Consider the following 16309-nt stretch of genomic DNA (forward strand, 5'->3'; position numbering starts at 1 on the left):
ACAATGTATTATTATTGGAGGTGTCTCAGTATACACATTTTCTAATTCAAGTGAAACAATACAGTTCCTAAGTCACTGCTATAGAGCTCGTAGAACAGTTAGTCTTCAACTGGGCTGTGGCCAGGCAGTGCGGCGCATATGTCTTCTGTGTGTAGATGCTGCTGCTGTCTCATTGTCGTCCTAGAGAGGGGTCGGTTAGCGTACTATTGGCTGACGTCTTCTTCACAGCCCTCTCTGCTTTAACATTCCTGGCTGGCATGCTGGCGCTTGACTTTACACCAGAACAGTATTGGGCCAATATAAAAACAAAGTTCCTACAACCAACAATGTAAAGGTGTGGACAGAAGTTGCTGTTGACTTTAATTTGCAGAACATCAGACCAGATTGTGACTGGAAGAGTTTGAAAATGTGTAACAAAAATGTTAAGAAAATGACCAAGAAAGCATTTGCACATAGTGAGATACAATTTTAAGATCCACTTTACAGTTATTACTTTTCATCTCTATGTAATTGCATTGTGGTTTGTAAACTGGAGCAAAAAGAGTGTCAAAACTTTTCATGTTTGAAATACATAAAACTTGAAGCTTTAATTTTGTCAGGTCTGCTTTTATGGAAAGTGGACAGAAGCTAATTTCAGCCCTGAAGCCACAATTTTTTGTTATTGCTAAGCCCTATGACGACAATTCAGATTTTCATCCCAAAGTTGTATGTGGTGGTTTGTAAGCATTTTAATATGCTTGCATAAATTTTTTGAAGCAAATTTGCCACTTAAAATGTATTTTATAACATTATTCATTAAGTTCTTGTTCCGATACAGATAAGGTAACACTGAAGGTTGCAGTTCTTTCACATCATCAGTAAATAAGAAGAAGATTGTATCTTCAACTGAAAATATTGTTCTTGCTGACTACTAAGAACAATAATGTACTAAAATAATGCACTAACTTAACTATGACAGCACATCACGTATATTGAACTAAAACTAATGGTCTCCCAAAACAAAAGAACAGAAAATGTTCTCAGTGAAATGAATATGAAATCGATGTTCAGTGCCTACTTACAGAACATGAAGTAAGAATGGAAACATTGAGAGTAGGTAAAGAAATTAAAGAACTGGAACTAAAAGAAATGAAAAGACAATCAGTCATTGAAACTGGAGGTTTGTAAATTCATTCCAACTTTTGTAAATATATTTGTGTAAATACATTTTGAATAAATTTTGCACTCACTTTATTGTGGCTCTTATTAGTCTCATTTTCTGGTGATACTGGAACTGCTTTGTAGACAGATTTTCATCCTGAAGTTATACATTGTGCTTTGTAAACATTTTAATATGCTCTGCTTAATGTTTTGAAATGAATCTGCTGTGTAAAAGATAGCTTATAATATTATTCATGACATCTTACTCTGATACAGTTTTAAATAACCAGTTAACAGAGAAATAACCATTTTTAACTTTTTACATAAATACAGTGTTAATTAACGCTGCCCTCACTGCATTGTGACCCCAGTTTGCCTCATTTTCTGGAGGTACTGGAATTTCTTCGTACACTCTTCTCCCAGGAAATACATTGTCATCCATTTCGGCCCCTTTATCTTATGCATTGACAGCAATATTATGCAACACAAATGCTGCAACTAAAATAACTGCCACGCGATTTACCCATATTCTGAGCCCTAAACTTAAACAGGGAAATCTTTTTGCCGCACTGAACATTCTTCCAACTGCTGACCTGTTTTTCTTGTGGACTTGATTGTAGGTTCACTCAGCCGCCGTTTCTTTGTGGACTACTGGCGTCAGCAGATACGTGCAACACCGATAGCCACTGTCTCCTGGAAGTATGCCTTCTGGAATTTCTCTCGTTTCCAACTCAGCACGTATGCGTGAGTTTCCAAAAATGTTACTCTTGTGGACAGATCCTGGCCATCTAGCCACTATATTTAAACATCTCAGCTTAGCATCTGAGATTGCTTGTACCTTTAACGAAAAGACCCGTGACTATTCCTACATATCTCTGCACTTTTGTCACCAGGAGATTTGGTGGGGATATGGGTACACTCAGTAGCTCCTAAAACAACAGGAAAATGCACCATTTGATAAAAATCACACTGGGTTTTTCTTGCATCATTTTCTTCCATAAGCCCTTTCATAAATTCATTCTTCATCAAGACAGTGCAGGCCAATACCTTGTGGACAGCTCTGCAAACAGTTGCTACATCTGTACTAAACACATTGTTGACCACCACATGAAAACTTCCGGTAGCATAAAATCTTAATGTTAATACCAGCATGCACATGGCTGGCTTCTTTTTATTTGTTTCAGCAGATACTTTCTCACCCTTAGTTCTAACTGCCACACAGTGATTTTGTTCGAGCAAAACCTCAGCTTAAATGGTTTATCATTTAATTCCAAAATGGGCCCATACTGTCACAGAACATGCAGGAAGCTTGTTGGATCTCATCATCTTCCTCAGTAGACACATCAGAATACTCGGATATCTGTAAAGTAAATGAAAGGAATCAATGTTATTTTCATTGCATAACTTTCCTGCCCATATAATGCTGAACATCCCACTGGCTCAGAGCACTCGGAAAACACAAAGTATGGTATGGTTTTAAAAGATAGTGCTGTTGTAATTACCTTTACGACCAGTACTGTAGTGAAAGTAGTATTATATGGGGAAAAAATCAGGAATTGAGTTGGGTTTGAGCTTCACATCATCTGCCTATGCTAAAACACTACCATTATGTTACCACACAAGTTACTTATGCTTGCTTATGTTATATTCATCAGTGTGCATGCAGTTGTCACAGCAGTTTAAGCATGTGTTCAGTAATTAAAAATTTAATACAAATTGTGTGGTTGCTGCTACTCGAGATGAGAGAGCACATTTATAGGAGATGTTTAATCATTATTGGTGCTGTCAAAATACACATACTTAACTGTTCACTGCAAATATTTTGAATTTCCCTTACTTACTATGCCACTAAGTGTGTATAAAATTTCTTTAAGCTAATTACATAAATTATGAGTTGTCTCCCAAGAATTGTATGAGATCAATTATCTACATTCATTACATACATAGCTGGTAATTTTCTTAACCTAACCTTTCAGATCGAAAAAGAAATTTCAAGCATGAGCAGTGTGATAAGGGGCATAGTTACATATTTACTTACCATTACTTATTATTGATTTTAATTTGTATTTTCTAAAAACAAAGCATTGTTTTGTAATGTAATTATATTGTAAACTGTCAATTACAGTTGAACCTGACTTTAAACTGTGAATTTCTGCCTGTCAAATATAGTCCTTCATTATGGCAATATAACCTTGGATTAATGTTTATACAATGCAGATTTCCAGTTTAAGCTTGATCTGAGGTCATTTTCTGTCTTAATCTAATGTTAAATGCTTTATGCAATCAGCCCTACTTATTATGAGCAGCCACAACTCATCTCCAAGGGTATGTATGTAGGGACAGCTGAACCAGTCCAGCAAGGAGAAGAAACATACTCCGTCCCCAGTGCAGACAACAAAGGAAAGGAAGTTACTATTGAAATGCAAAAATAATCTGGCCTGACTGAGCAACAACACCAGGAAGTGTTAACCATTCTGTGCCCATTTTTGGGTGCTTTTATATCGATAGTGGAGGAAAAAATGGACAAAGTGGGGTTCAATGGTAAAACATCATATCAATACTGGGGATCATCCACCAATTAGCAAGAGCTCTTATAGGATGTCACCAGCTGAATGACAGATAATCCAGTAGGAAGTGGAGAAGATGCTGCAGGATTACATCTTTAAACTGTCAGTGTGTCCTTGGCCTCTCTGGTGGGAGGAGTAAGGTACATTGTGTTGCTGTGTTGACTACCAGTGACTGAACAAAATCACAGAAACAGATGTCTACCCTTTGCCATACATTGATGACACCCTGGGCTTCTTAAAATTAGCAAAGTATTCCTGAATTACTGACATGCAGACAGGCTGCTGGCAAGTTAAAGTTGATGTGCCTAACTGGGAAAAGACTGTCTTTATAACTCCTGACATCCTCAATGAGTTAAAAATTAAGCCATTTTGAATATTTAACAGTCTACCTATCATCAGATGTGTAATGGACAACCTGCTTTCACACCTTAAAGGAATGACGTGTCTTGATTATCTGGATGACATGGTTGTTTTTGACTAGCCACTTGACAAACATGTTGAAGTGTTTGACTGCAGTTCAAAAAAATGGCTCTTCACCACCCAAAAAATTAAAATGTTGGGACACCTAATGAATGGCAGTGCAGTCTGGCCCAATACAGAGAAAATATGAGCAATCAAAGATTTTTTGATTCCTCAGCATATTCATTATGTGAAAAGTTTACTGAATGTGCTCATACAATTGGAAGTTCGTAAAGGACTTCTGTACCAAGACACGTCCCTTGCAAGAACTACTGCAAGGAGACATCAAATTTTCTTGTAAGTAGGTACAAGAACGATCTTTCCCCGTCCTTGAAGAGGAGCTGACATCATCCTGAGTCCTAGCATTGTATGACAAGAAAGCAGAGGCAGAACTTCACATCAACACCAGTGGTTATGGGTAGGAGCATTACTAGTAAAAATTCAGGGAGTTGCTGAAAAGATGATAGCATACTTCCAGAGTACTATCCAAGTCAAATTACTCTACAGCCAAGAAAGACTACCCTGCAGTTGTTTGAACCATCAATGAGACCAGTCATTTGTTCGACAGACCATTCACCATTGTGATGGATCACCAGTTTCTGTGCTGGCTGACTAACCTGAAGGATCCATTAGGTCAGCTGATGGGATGGACTTTGAGGCTTCAGGAGTACATAGTCACAGTGGTATACAAAGCAGACACAAACACAAGGATGCTGACTGCCTTTCAAAGAATCCTCTGGCATAACACATCAGTGTAGACAAATCTCAATTGCCACTGTATTAAATGACATTGCTGCTGAACAGAGGGAAGGTCCAGCAGTGCTCAAAACCATAGGAGCGTTAAAGAATGAGAAACTGACCAAAGGATAATTTTGATTAATTAACAGAACAGTGTACAAGAAGAACTATGATCTGATGGGACAGAAATGGTGGTTGCTCATCATCCTGGTTCACCTACATATAGCTATCCTAAAGTTTTTCCACTATGCTCCAACATCTGATCATCTGGGAATCATGAAGAAAGAATCAGACACAGGTATCACTGGCCAGGTTTGTGCTGATCCATTAGACATTTGTAAGCCACTGCAAGGAATCCCAGCAACAGAAATAGGTGTCATAATTACCTTTTCGGGATCTGGTAACAGTGCCACCTACAGCAGTGCTGTTCCACTAAATTCAAATTGAACTCTGTAGGAGGTTCCTTATGTTGCCACGCTGGAATCTATTGATAATGATCTTCAGTAACTACATCACCTGCTACACTGTCACCAATGCTGTTCGAATTGCCAAAGCTCCAGAAATTGCAAGATTCCATGTAGAAGACATTATTCTGAAGGACAAAGACATTATTCTGAAGGACAAAGACATTATTCTGAAGGGTGGAGCGCTCTGTGTGATGATCTCTGATTGTGGAAAAGTTTTTCATCAGAGATTAGTATCAGAGGTAATTTCATGTTATGACATTACCCGTAGGATGACAGCTGCACACCACTCACATAATGCTTTATTAAAACGCTGGCAGATATGCTCTTGATGTACATTGGTGTCGAACACAGAGATTGAGGTACAGTGCTGCCCGTCATTACACTCGCATACAAAACAGCAAAGCAAGACACTACAGGCTTCACACTGTTCTTTCTGTTCAATGATTGTGAGGCTGAAATGACAGTGGGTATATTTTCCCCCATTTCAAATGGTCGATACTCAAGATGACTACATGCAACACCTCATCACCAGGACTGAAGCACTGTAATGCCAAGAACTGGTCAGTGAGAGACAGCCTGGGAGACTAGTTACAAATTCTTACACCTGTGTAGAAAGTGGGACTATTGTAAAAATTACTAAAGTGCTACTTTGGGCCATATAATGTCCTTCGGTGCTTGTTGGATTCACAGAAGAAGTCAAAGATTGACTCTTTATCAAGAAGACAAATTTGCAGGGAAGTTATCCATGTCCTTCATATGAAGCACTACTACAGACCTGAAGCACAGATCGACGATGATGGCTTCCTGTTCGATTTAACTGATGAGCCACTCAACAATCAGGAAGCTCTGATGGGAGGAATTGTGACCAACGCTTAAACTGATTGTAAATCACATTCTGGAGAAGATTGTGCTGAGTTAGTGGATTAAGGATGGTTAGACCCACCATGGTTTAATAACAGAATTAAAAAAAAACACTGAGGAAGCAGAGACTGTTGCACCCTCAGGTAAAAAAAAAAAGTGGAAATGTCTACACGCAAAAATCAGCAGAAATTTGTGCTCCTATCAAAAACCGTTTTGTGAGCATACAGTAACTTCCATCATCATACCTTAGGGAAGAATCTTGGTGAGTACCTGAGAAAATTCAGGTACTATGTAGTAAAAATCAGCAAGTCCAAGGCTGGTATCTAGTTACTTGTTGACCAGTCTTGCATAGCAATAGAATACGGCATAACAAAATCTGAAGTCTTCAGTTTCGTGTTTTAAACATCATCATACACTACCTTGTATGAGGGACAACTGCAGCCATAAATGGACATCTTAAATAATAACTGCTTGGCTGCTATTGAAAATAATTTATTTAATGATTGGTTTCATGGCTTAGAAGCCACATCAGGTTAGAGCAGGTAAATTAGAACTGCGGCCTGTGTCCCCCTCCCCACCCCCTCCATTTCCATATTTCTTAAGATGCTGATGCTGAAAATTTTTCTTTTATGTGGGAGTGGTCGCCGGTGATGAATGTAGTAAACAGTGTGCTGCTTCAACACCTCAAGTGCTAGACTGTGCTGTGTTGGTGGATACGGTACTCATTTGGTTTTTCTTAGTCCTAAATAGAGTCTGAAAAGCAAAAATGTGTTGTGCTGATGATACCACAGAAACTGGAAATAATACACAAATTTGAAGAAGGCAGTAGTGTAAGCTGATCTGGTACTGATTTACGATGTGAGTGAAATTACGACCCGTGATATTTGGAAAAACAAAGCCAAATAATTCAGTTTGCTAGCAGGTCTGACTCACCTAAAGGTTCGTCAAAGTGGAACGCTATGAAAAGTCTCCATATGCAGAACTGTGTAAAGTCATGTTGGTTCATCAGAAAAGAGCAGAGAGCACACAAATATCTGGCCCAATATGTGCCAAACAGCCCAGTTCTTCTTGAAAATGTTGGAGACTGAAGGAGATTTTATGCATCTTCTGACTGGCTAACAAGATTTAAACCACATCATGATATCTGGGGATTGCTGTCCAAGGAGAAAAGTTAAGTGCAGATAATAAGATTGCTTCTGAATTTTGTAATGATATCCAGGAGTTTATTGCACGAGAAAATTTAGAACTGGAGCAAATATACAACATGGACGAATCTGGACTGTTTTGGAAGTGTATACCAACAAAGACTTCAGCTTTTGAGACAGAGCATAGTGCACCTGGTTATAAATCAAGTAAGGAAAGGATAACAGTGCTGTGTTGTGCTAACAATATGGGATCACATAAAGTTAAGCTTGGTGTAATAAGTAAAGCTAAAAACCTGTGCTGTTTCAAAGGAAAAGAAATGCACAATTTACTTGTCCATTATTTTCAGCCGAAAGGGGCCTGCATGAACCACACAGTATTTCAAATGGGGTTCCACATTTGCTTTGTGCCACAGGTGCGAGAACATTTAATGTTGAAGCATCTACCTGCAACTTTACTGGACAATGCACCATTGCATCCAAATGAACTTGTCGTAAATCGGATGACAGCTTTAATTCAGCCAATGTATCAGGTTGTCATTGCTGCCACGAAGAAAATGTGTAGAGGAAATCTGCTACAAAAACTTAATGGAGAGGGCAGCAATCTCGAATTGATGAATTCAGTGATTCCGATGATGATGAAGACTGCGTATTAGCAATGTTAACTGCTGTTTTGAAAAGTACTCCAGGGTGGAAAACTGTTGACAAAGAAAATATTTCTGAATGGATTGACGTGGACCACGCAGAGCCAGGTCATGAGATGTTGTTGAGTGACAGCACTATTTTTCAGCGAGTACAAGTGAAATCCTAGGAGGTGAATGACAGTGACAAAGATGACAACATTCATTTAATTCCAGAATCTGTAATCAGTCATGCATCAGTGCTTCAATGGGCTGAAGGGTTACTGGACTACCTGGAACACCTGGAAGACGCTCAGTGTTGTATAAAACTTGTAGTGTGATATGTAAAAGACAAGTTACCTCACTGAGACAGAAATCAATTCAAGACTGTTTTATTTCAAAGCAGTGTAATGTAGGGTGAAATTGGCTTGCACTCAATTCTTTGTGGGTACTGCACTCTCACACATTATGCAATGAGTAAAGTATAATTTATTGTAAACATTAGTTAAGTATTTTAATTATGACATTGTAATAAAATTTTGTTTTTGAACAACTCTAATTCATTACCATGTACTTTAATTGCGTGTTATCCATAGAATTTGATTATCCACAACTACTGTGGATAATAGAGTGCACACTGCACCTTTAAAATCACAACATTAACCTTGTCATGTGGAAGGGACGGAACATTCCTTGTCTCTGAATAAATTACTCAATTAGTGATTCATCAGGTAAGCAGAAGGCATGGATCTGTGAGTCCTCAAGTGTGTCTAAGAAATGTTTTAAAAGCTGTAAGAATCGTCAAGAAATATGCAACCAACCTAATGCGACCTAAAACCAGTAATGGTCTGTAATGTCCAATCATAATTAAAAACACATAGCATGAATCAGGAAAGGATGGCAGTAGAATGAACATAACTGGTTAACAAGTAGTTCAAGAGTCACAATCCATCAAAAGAGGCTAGAAATTAATAAAAAAGTGTAGGAAGTATTGAGAATAACATACTTAATAATAACAACAGTATAAAAATGATAACTGATGGGGAACTTTGTGTGCTGATGAAAATAACATACCATAAATACAGCAGACTGTGATACCTGAATATGCAGGCAAAAGAATGCTCAGGTATGGACTGAGCGAGAAGTAGTGTTTGTGGTGGAAACTGGGGCTGCGCATGTGCAATGGTTCAATCTGATCTATAGAAATATTGGCATGCGTGATAATATTTGTAGACAAAAAATATTAGTATCCTGCCCTTAATAACATAAAGTAAACATAATTGGACAATTACAGGTGACAAAGACCCATGAGCATAAATTAGTATGATTTGGTATATGTTAACTAGACACCTGATGAGAATAATACTGGCAAAAATCACTAGCAGAATATGAACGTATAAAATAATTATTTGAAGTGTGCTTGCTTGAGCATATTGTTAGAAATAAGTGATAAGTAAACAAAGCATATGACTGAAGATTTTAGTGAACAATGTTAACAGGTTGCTTGAATAGTAATGACATGGCAAAAAAACTTTTTTATGTTGTAAAAACTGTGTATACTGAAATCCAAACAATAAAGGATAAAGTAAGGTATACTGGAACAATAAAAATACAGATTCATTGGTGTAGTGCTAAAGAAACATGAAGTACATGTATAGACTACCTTATCTGACTTTTTTATTTAAAAACTCAAAGTTATTGAGAATGTTAAGATGACGTAGTTCCAGTAGTCCATTTACTGTCTGATCGGGAAATAGCTTAATGGCTCTCATAATTTCCACTTCCTCAAGGATGTTGAGTGTGTTCCCCTTACTTTCTCAATGTAAAATGGGCAAATTTTAGGTTGGATCAATAGCCGTGAGCCCTTGTTCCCAAATGTGGGCACTGACTGCTGATCTGGAACCTGAACTGTTATGCTGTTCTTTACATCTAATATTAAAACTTCTACCACTTTGCCCCCATAAAACATATTGGACAATCGTTACAAGCAACTCTGTACACGCTTGCTGCATTGAATTTAGAACTATATGCCTGTACCTGTCATCTACTTTATTAGGGATTAAAAAAAGCAAGATTCAGTATTTTTTCCCCTACACCTGTTGGTCAATTTTTTCTGAGATAGTATCAAAATAAGGGATCTTGTGATATGTATGTGTTTTTTAATCATCCATACTCATAAGGGTAGTAGATGGAATAACCTTTGAGACTGGTCGTTACATAAATTATTTACAAGAGCAGCCAAGCAGTTATTATTCACAATGTCTAAAGAATCATTCATATGGGAGGATCAGACATACCATAGTTTGACCATTGCATGGACTCCCATATGGAGAACATAGAAACAGGCATTGCTGAAACTGAGAAACAACTGAAAGAGTTGAAAACAAATAAGTTGCCAGGTTATGATTGAATTCCAGTTCAGCTTCACAGAGAGTACTCTTCCGCATTGGCCCCATTTGCATTTATTGCAGATCTCTTAATTTGCACTAGTCCCAAATGACTGGAAGAAATGGTACGCTAAGTCTGCATGTAATAGATTTCCTCGAGACAGAAAAGCTGCTGTCCACAAATCAACGTGGATTTAGAAAGCACCGCTCATGCAACACTTGGCTTGTCCTTTTCTCGCACAATATCCTGCAAACCATGGATGTAGGGAGACAAGCAGACTCTGTATTGCTAGATTCGGGAAAGCATTCACTACAGCACCTCACTGCAGACTTAATGAAGGTCTGAATGTACAGAATAGGTTCTCAGATATGTGAGTAGTTTGAGGACTTTCTAAGTAATAGAACCCAGTATGTTGTTCTGTACAGTGAATGTTCTTCAGAGACAAGGATATTTTCACATGTGCCCCTGGGAAGCGTGATAGTACAGCTCTCGTTCCCTATATACATAAATGATCTGACAGATAGAGTGAGCAGCATTCTGTGACTGTTTGCTGGTGATGATGATGTGTAAGGGAAAGTACCATTGTTGATTGACTGTAGGAGGATACAGGGTGACTTGGGTAGAATTTCTATTTGGTGTGGTGTAAAAATGAATGTTAATGCACATGATTAGGGAAAACAATCTTGTAACATTCGAATACAGTATCAGTTGTGTGCTGTTTGATGCAATTTCATTGATTAAATATATAGGCATGACATTGTAAAATGACATGAAATAAAACAAGCACATAAGGTTGGTAGTAGTGAAGGTGTATGGCTGACTCCAGTTTATTGGGATATTTCTGGGAAAATGCGCATCTATATGGAGACTGTATATGGGAAACTAGTGTGACCTATTCTTCGGTGATGCTCAAGTGTTTGAGATCCCCAACAGTCCAGATTAAAGGAAGACATCAAAGCAATTCAGAAATGTGCTGCTAGATTTGTTACCCATAGGTTCAGTCAGTATGTATTATGGAGGTTTCACGTGAACTCAGCTGGGAATCCCTTGAGGGAAGACAGTGTTCTTTCTTAGAAAAATTATTGAAAAAATTTAGATAACTTTAGAATGCTTCTACTGCTGCCAACATAAATTTTACATGAGGACTATGAGGACCAGATAAAAATTAGGACTCGTATGGAGGCATAGTCATTTTTGCCTCACTCTTTGCAAGTGGTACTGGAAGGGGGATGACTAGCAGTGATACGAGCTGTGCTCCACCGTGCACCACACGGTAGTTTGCGTAGAGCACACATATATGATGCTCATCATAGTGAAGAGGATCCACCAGTGCTGGCATACAGAGGACCAATGACAAGATCTAGATCCAGTGTGCTGTAATCAGTTCCAGTGATAACACTTGAAACTGCATGTCACTGTTGTTCCAGAAGAGGGTGCAATGCTGCAAGTTGTGGTGAAAGCAGTGTGGTGTAGCGGTTAACGTCGCCGACTGCCGTGCTGTGGGGCGCTAGTTCAAGCCTAACAACCAGCAATTATTTGCTATTTGGTGTTCATTATTCCTGAAGTGTTCTCAAATTTTCTTATATTTGTATATTATGGAATATTTGACGTTTGTGTAAATAACAGCCCTCTCCATCCAATGGTTCAGTTCTGCTCTGGTTGTACATTGATGTTTGTAATAAAGGTGCTTTCAGTACTAAGTATTGTACTTCATTGATGATCTACTTTCGGATTTGGACTCAATTTGGTTATAATGTGACAATATATTACCAGCTCTCTGAAAATTAGCATGTGTTGACAACTGGATCATGAAATTACCAAATATGCAGCAACCAGTCGCAAAATCATGTTTTATTCATTCACTTTTGCAAATCGCTTTTCAACTGATTAACAGCCATTATTGGTGCAGCCATCATCGGTGATGTTATTGTGACTTAGTTTGCATTGACGCCCTTTAATTGGGCTTTTGCTGTCTTGTCGGCTGCATTAACAGACATATGGTGTAAATTTATGTCTCATGATATATGAGCACACCGTAAGAGCCCCTACGAGTTCTCAATTCATCCTATCGAGCCAGTTTTAATTTTCCCATGTATGAAGTGTGCTAGCACCTTATTTTTGCATTTGGCCTTGTTTCATTAATACGTTTGTTTCGTTTGTGTCCGTAATTTTCTTATCTCAACTTAGTTTACATTACATGTGCATTCAGCAATGTGGCGCCATCAGCTGAAAAAAAGTCCGATCTTCCTGAATGTCATTAACTGTATGGTAGATGGATGCCAACCCCGCTTTACGTTTTGGCATTTTGATTAACTTTTGCTCTTGGATAAAAATATGATAAATAATTTTTAAAAAATTTTTAAATTTTTTCGATGGTTTGCTTCTCATCTATGTTTGTTCCTTTTTACTAATTTGTACAATTGCTTTTTGGCGTATATAACTGTATTATGTGATTGATAAAATCATTGTCAGTATATCCATTTCATGTAAATATTTTAGTATTATATCATGATATTTTACCTCACATTGTATGTCATACCTCTTTCTTCTTCTTCTCATTTTATTTTAGCTGTATCTTTTCGCATAGAGTGTGGATTTGCTTTGCAGTGCCCCCTTATGGTTTCTCTTTGTCATAGTCAATTCTCGATGTATCACTTTATGTTTGACCTCTGCTTAAGACAGTATTACTACTTAGGGCACATATTGGTTGAAAGGGAAATGTGTATGTTCATTTTATTGGTTTAATGCGTCTATATACGTTTAATTGGTTTACGTTGATTTATGTACATTTATTCATTTGGTCACTGTTATTAATTATTTTTATTCTTGTATTTGTAGCACTGATAATGGCTTTTAATCAGTCGAAATTGATTTGCAAAAGTGAATAAATAAAACATGATTTTGCGACTGGTTACTGCATATTTGGTAATTTTATGGTTTACGGTCGCTGCACGACTTGGGAACCGCATGGAGCCCACCATTCATAACTGGATCGTGATCATACCAATTCATTTCTGAATAATAAATATGTTTGTGTGTACTGATCCCCAGATAGGGATGCCATATTTAATCAGATGCGAAAGGTGTAGTAGAGGCTGCTGATTTTGCTCAACAGTTTATTTATATGTATGTTTTTCAGTAGTATGTTTTGTGTCTGCAGCCCAAGAAATTTAGTCTCACTGACCTGTTCAGTAGCTTTATTTTCGGTGACTGTTGGTTCCTATGTATGTTGTATGGTTCTTTGAAGGGCAGATCATATGAGCTGTTTTACCCATATTGCACAAGAGGCTACTGTCGTGGAGCCTGTGCAAGATCCTTCCAGTGCTGTTGATTAAGTTGCCTCTCATCTGCTGTGGAGAAATGATACACAAGAGGAAGTTTGTATCATCAATGAATAATGCAGTTTTCTGAAAGATCGCAAATAAAAAGAATGAAGATGAGTGAGCCAATGGTTAAGCCTGGCAAGACTCCTGAGGTGATTGATATTATATGTGAATGAGTTTTAGTTTAATCTTGTGCAGAGCAAATTCAGATGTTCCAAAAAATTGTCCAGTGTTTCTTTCCTGCCCATGTGGCCACAAGACAAAGGCCACTGCATGTTAACAAAGATTGTGACTGAACGCTTGGCACACTGACGGCACAGCACGAAGCAGGTTGTGAATCCAGTGACAGTGCAGCAGAAATTGAGGCCCCAGAGCATGTCCTCTCCCCACCCTCTCCAACCCCTTACCATTCATTGTGACCACTATTGGGGAGTGGGGGATACCCTTATAAAGGGATACACCGGTGGACCAACAGATCAGTAATCGGCATTACCTCAACGTAGCAGAAACTCTTATTACTGAAAATTAATTGAATTACTGTGACTGTACACTGCGGAACACCCAAGAAGAATTTAAATTAGTAATGTAGTTGTTATCAATTTTTTAACATTGCTCTGGTTAGAATATATTTATCATGTAGTTGACAATCATTTTTATTGTAATGTCCTGTCTGTGGTGTTGATGGGAGTGTAGGATTGATTATCTTTGATGTGCTGTTATTTGGCCAGTGAAGTGTTACAGTGGTTGAGACACTGAACTTGTGTTGAAGAGGAAGAGGTTGTTATTCCCACATGTAACCAAATATTCTCAACTGCAACAGCAGTATGAAAACCTCGTTTTTAATGTCGACTGTGTATGATTAAAATTAGTATGTCCAAAAAACTGCTGCAGTTTATAGTGGTGGTATTAAAATTTTATTATTATCATAATCATTATTATTGTTGGTATTCCACTGTTGTAAGAAATTCATCAGGTGAAACCCAAAATAGTTTTTAAGTTGCACTGTTTGTCATTCACATTACATGTTTTTGCACTTGAAAAAGGGTAAGATACTGAAGTTTGTGAAGTTTTTAAATGTATACTTGCATTTTAAATTTTTAGGTAAATATATGCTATTGCGCGTTTTTAATGCTTTCTGTACTTTTTTTTAATTTCAGGATTTTCATGAAGAACGTATGCAAATCCCAGAAGCATTATTTAATCCAGAAATGTTCCAACTAAGTCCATCATTGGGAATTGGCTACGTTGTTAAAAAAAGTGTGTCAAGATGCGAGGCAGATGTAAGAGCAGCATTGTATAGTAATGTAGTCATTGCAGGTGGTAATTCTTTGCTAAAGGTAGGTACTGAAATCCACAATGCCAGAACAGTATCAAACACAAGCCACTTATTACTTTCAGCCTTGTGAAAGTATTTGCTTTCTCCTCAGTATCTGTCCTTTCCTCCAGCTCATTTACCATTGTTGCCACTCTATAATGTACATACAGGGGTTGCCAAAAATATGGAATCACCATGAGAAATACATGCTTGAACATAATGCAGATGTCAGCCAAACCTGCAGGTGGCCCTCACTATGTTGCAAATGTCAGTCATGGTCAAAACAGTGTTCTTTGTAGTTTTGAGTACATTATGTCAGAGCTAAGTGAATTTAAGCATGGGCAAATTGGTGGTGCTTGTATGGTGGGTACTTCCGTATCCAAGGTAGCTGAAGTGATTGTGATGAAAAATAAGGGGACAGCAGCTGCAAAAGTCACTGCAGAAATGAATGTCGAATTTGCGAACCCTGTCAGCACTAAAGCAACATGAAGGGGGTTCCATAAGATGGATACTGCAGGGTGAGCTGGAATTACACAACCATGTATCTAAACTGAACTAAACTATATACCGGGTGATAAAAAAAGTCAGTATAAATTTGAAAACTGAATAAATCACGGAACAATGTAGATAGAGAGGTACAAATTGACACACATGCTTGGAATGACATGGGGTTTTATTAGAACCAAAAAATACAAAAGTTCAAAAAATGTCCGACAGATGGCGCTTCATCTGATCAGAATAGCAGTAATTAGCATAACAAAGTAAGACAAAGCAAAGATGATGTTCTTTACAGGAAATGTCCACCATCATTCCTCAACAATAGCTGTAGTCGAGGAATAATGTTGTGAACAGCACTGTAAAGCATGTCCGGAGTTATGGTGAGGCATTGGCGTCAGATGTTGTCTTTCAGCATCCCTAGAGATGTCAGTCGATCACGATACACTTGCGACTCCAGGTAATCCCAAAGCCAATAATTGCACGTACTGAGGTCTGGGGACCTGGGAGGCCAAGCATGACGAAAGTGACAGCTGAGCACACAATCATCACCAAACGATGCGCGCAAGAGATCTTTCACGCGTCTAGCGATATGGGGTGGAGCGCCATTCTGCACAAAAATCATACGTTCCAGCAGGTGTTTATCAGCCAGGCTGGGGATGATGTGATTCTGTAACATATCGGCGTACCTCCCACCCGTCACGGTAGCAGTTACAAAACCAGAATCATGCAGTTCCTCTAAGAAAAAAGGCCTGATAATGGTAGATGTGGTAAATCCAACCCATACCGTGACT

General features: G+C 38.2%; 1 protein-coding gene across 1 annotated transcript in view; it reads left to right on the plus strand.

Annotated features, from left to right (window-relative positions):
• The window catches only part of LOC126184771 (actin-like protein 6A), a 118109-nt gene that overhangs the window by 77362 nt on the left and 24438 nt on the right, over positions 1 to 16309 (plus strand). The window contains exon 3 of the mRNA XM_049927324.1: positions 14863 to 15042. Coding sequence (XP_049783281.1) covers positions 14863 to 15042 — 180 coding nt within the window. The remainder of the gene's footprint in view (positions 1 to 14862; positions 15043 to 16309) is intronic.

The sequence above is a fragment of the Schistocerca cancellata genome, chromosome 4 (genome assembly GCF_023864275.1).
Source record: "Schistocerca cancellata isolate TAMUIC-IGC-003103 chromosome 4, iqSchCanc2.1, whole genome shotgun sequence".
Taxonomy (NCBI): Eukaryota; Metazoa; Arthropoda; class Insecta; order Orthoptera; family Acrididae; genus Schistocerca; species Schistocerca cancellata.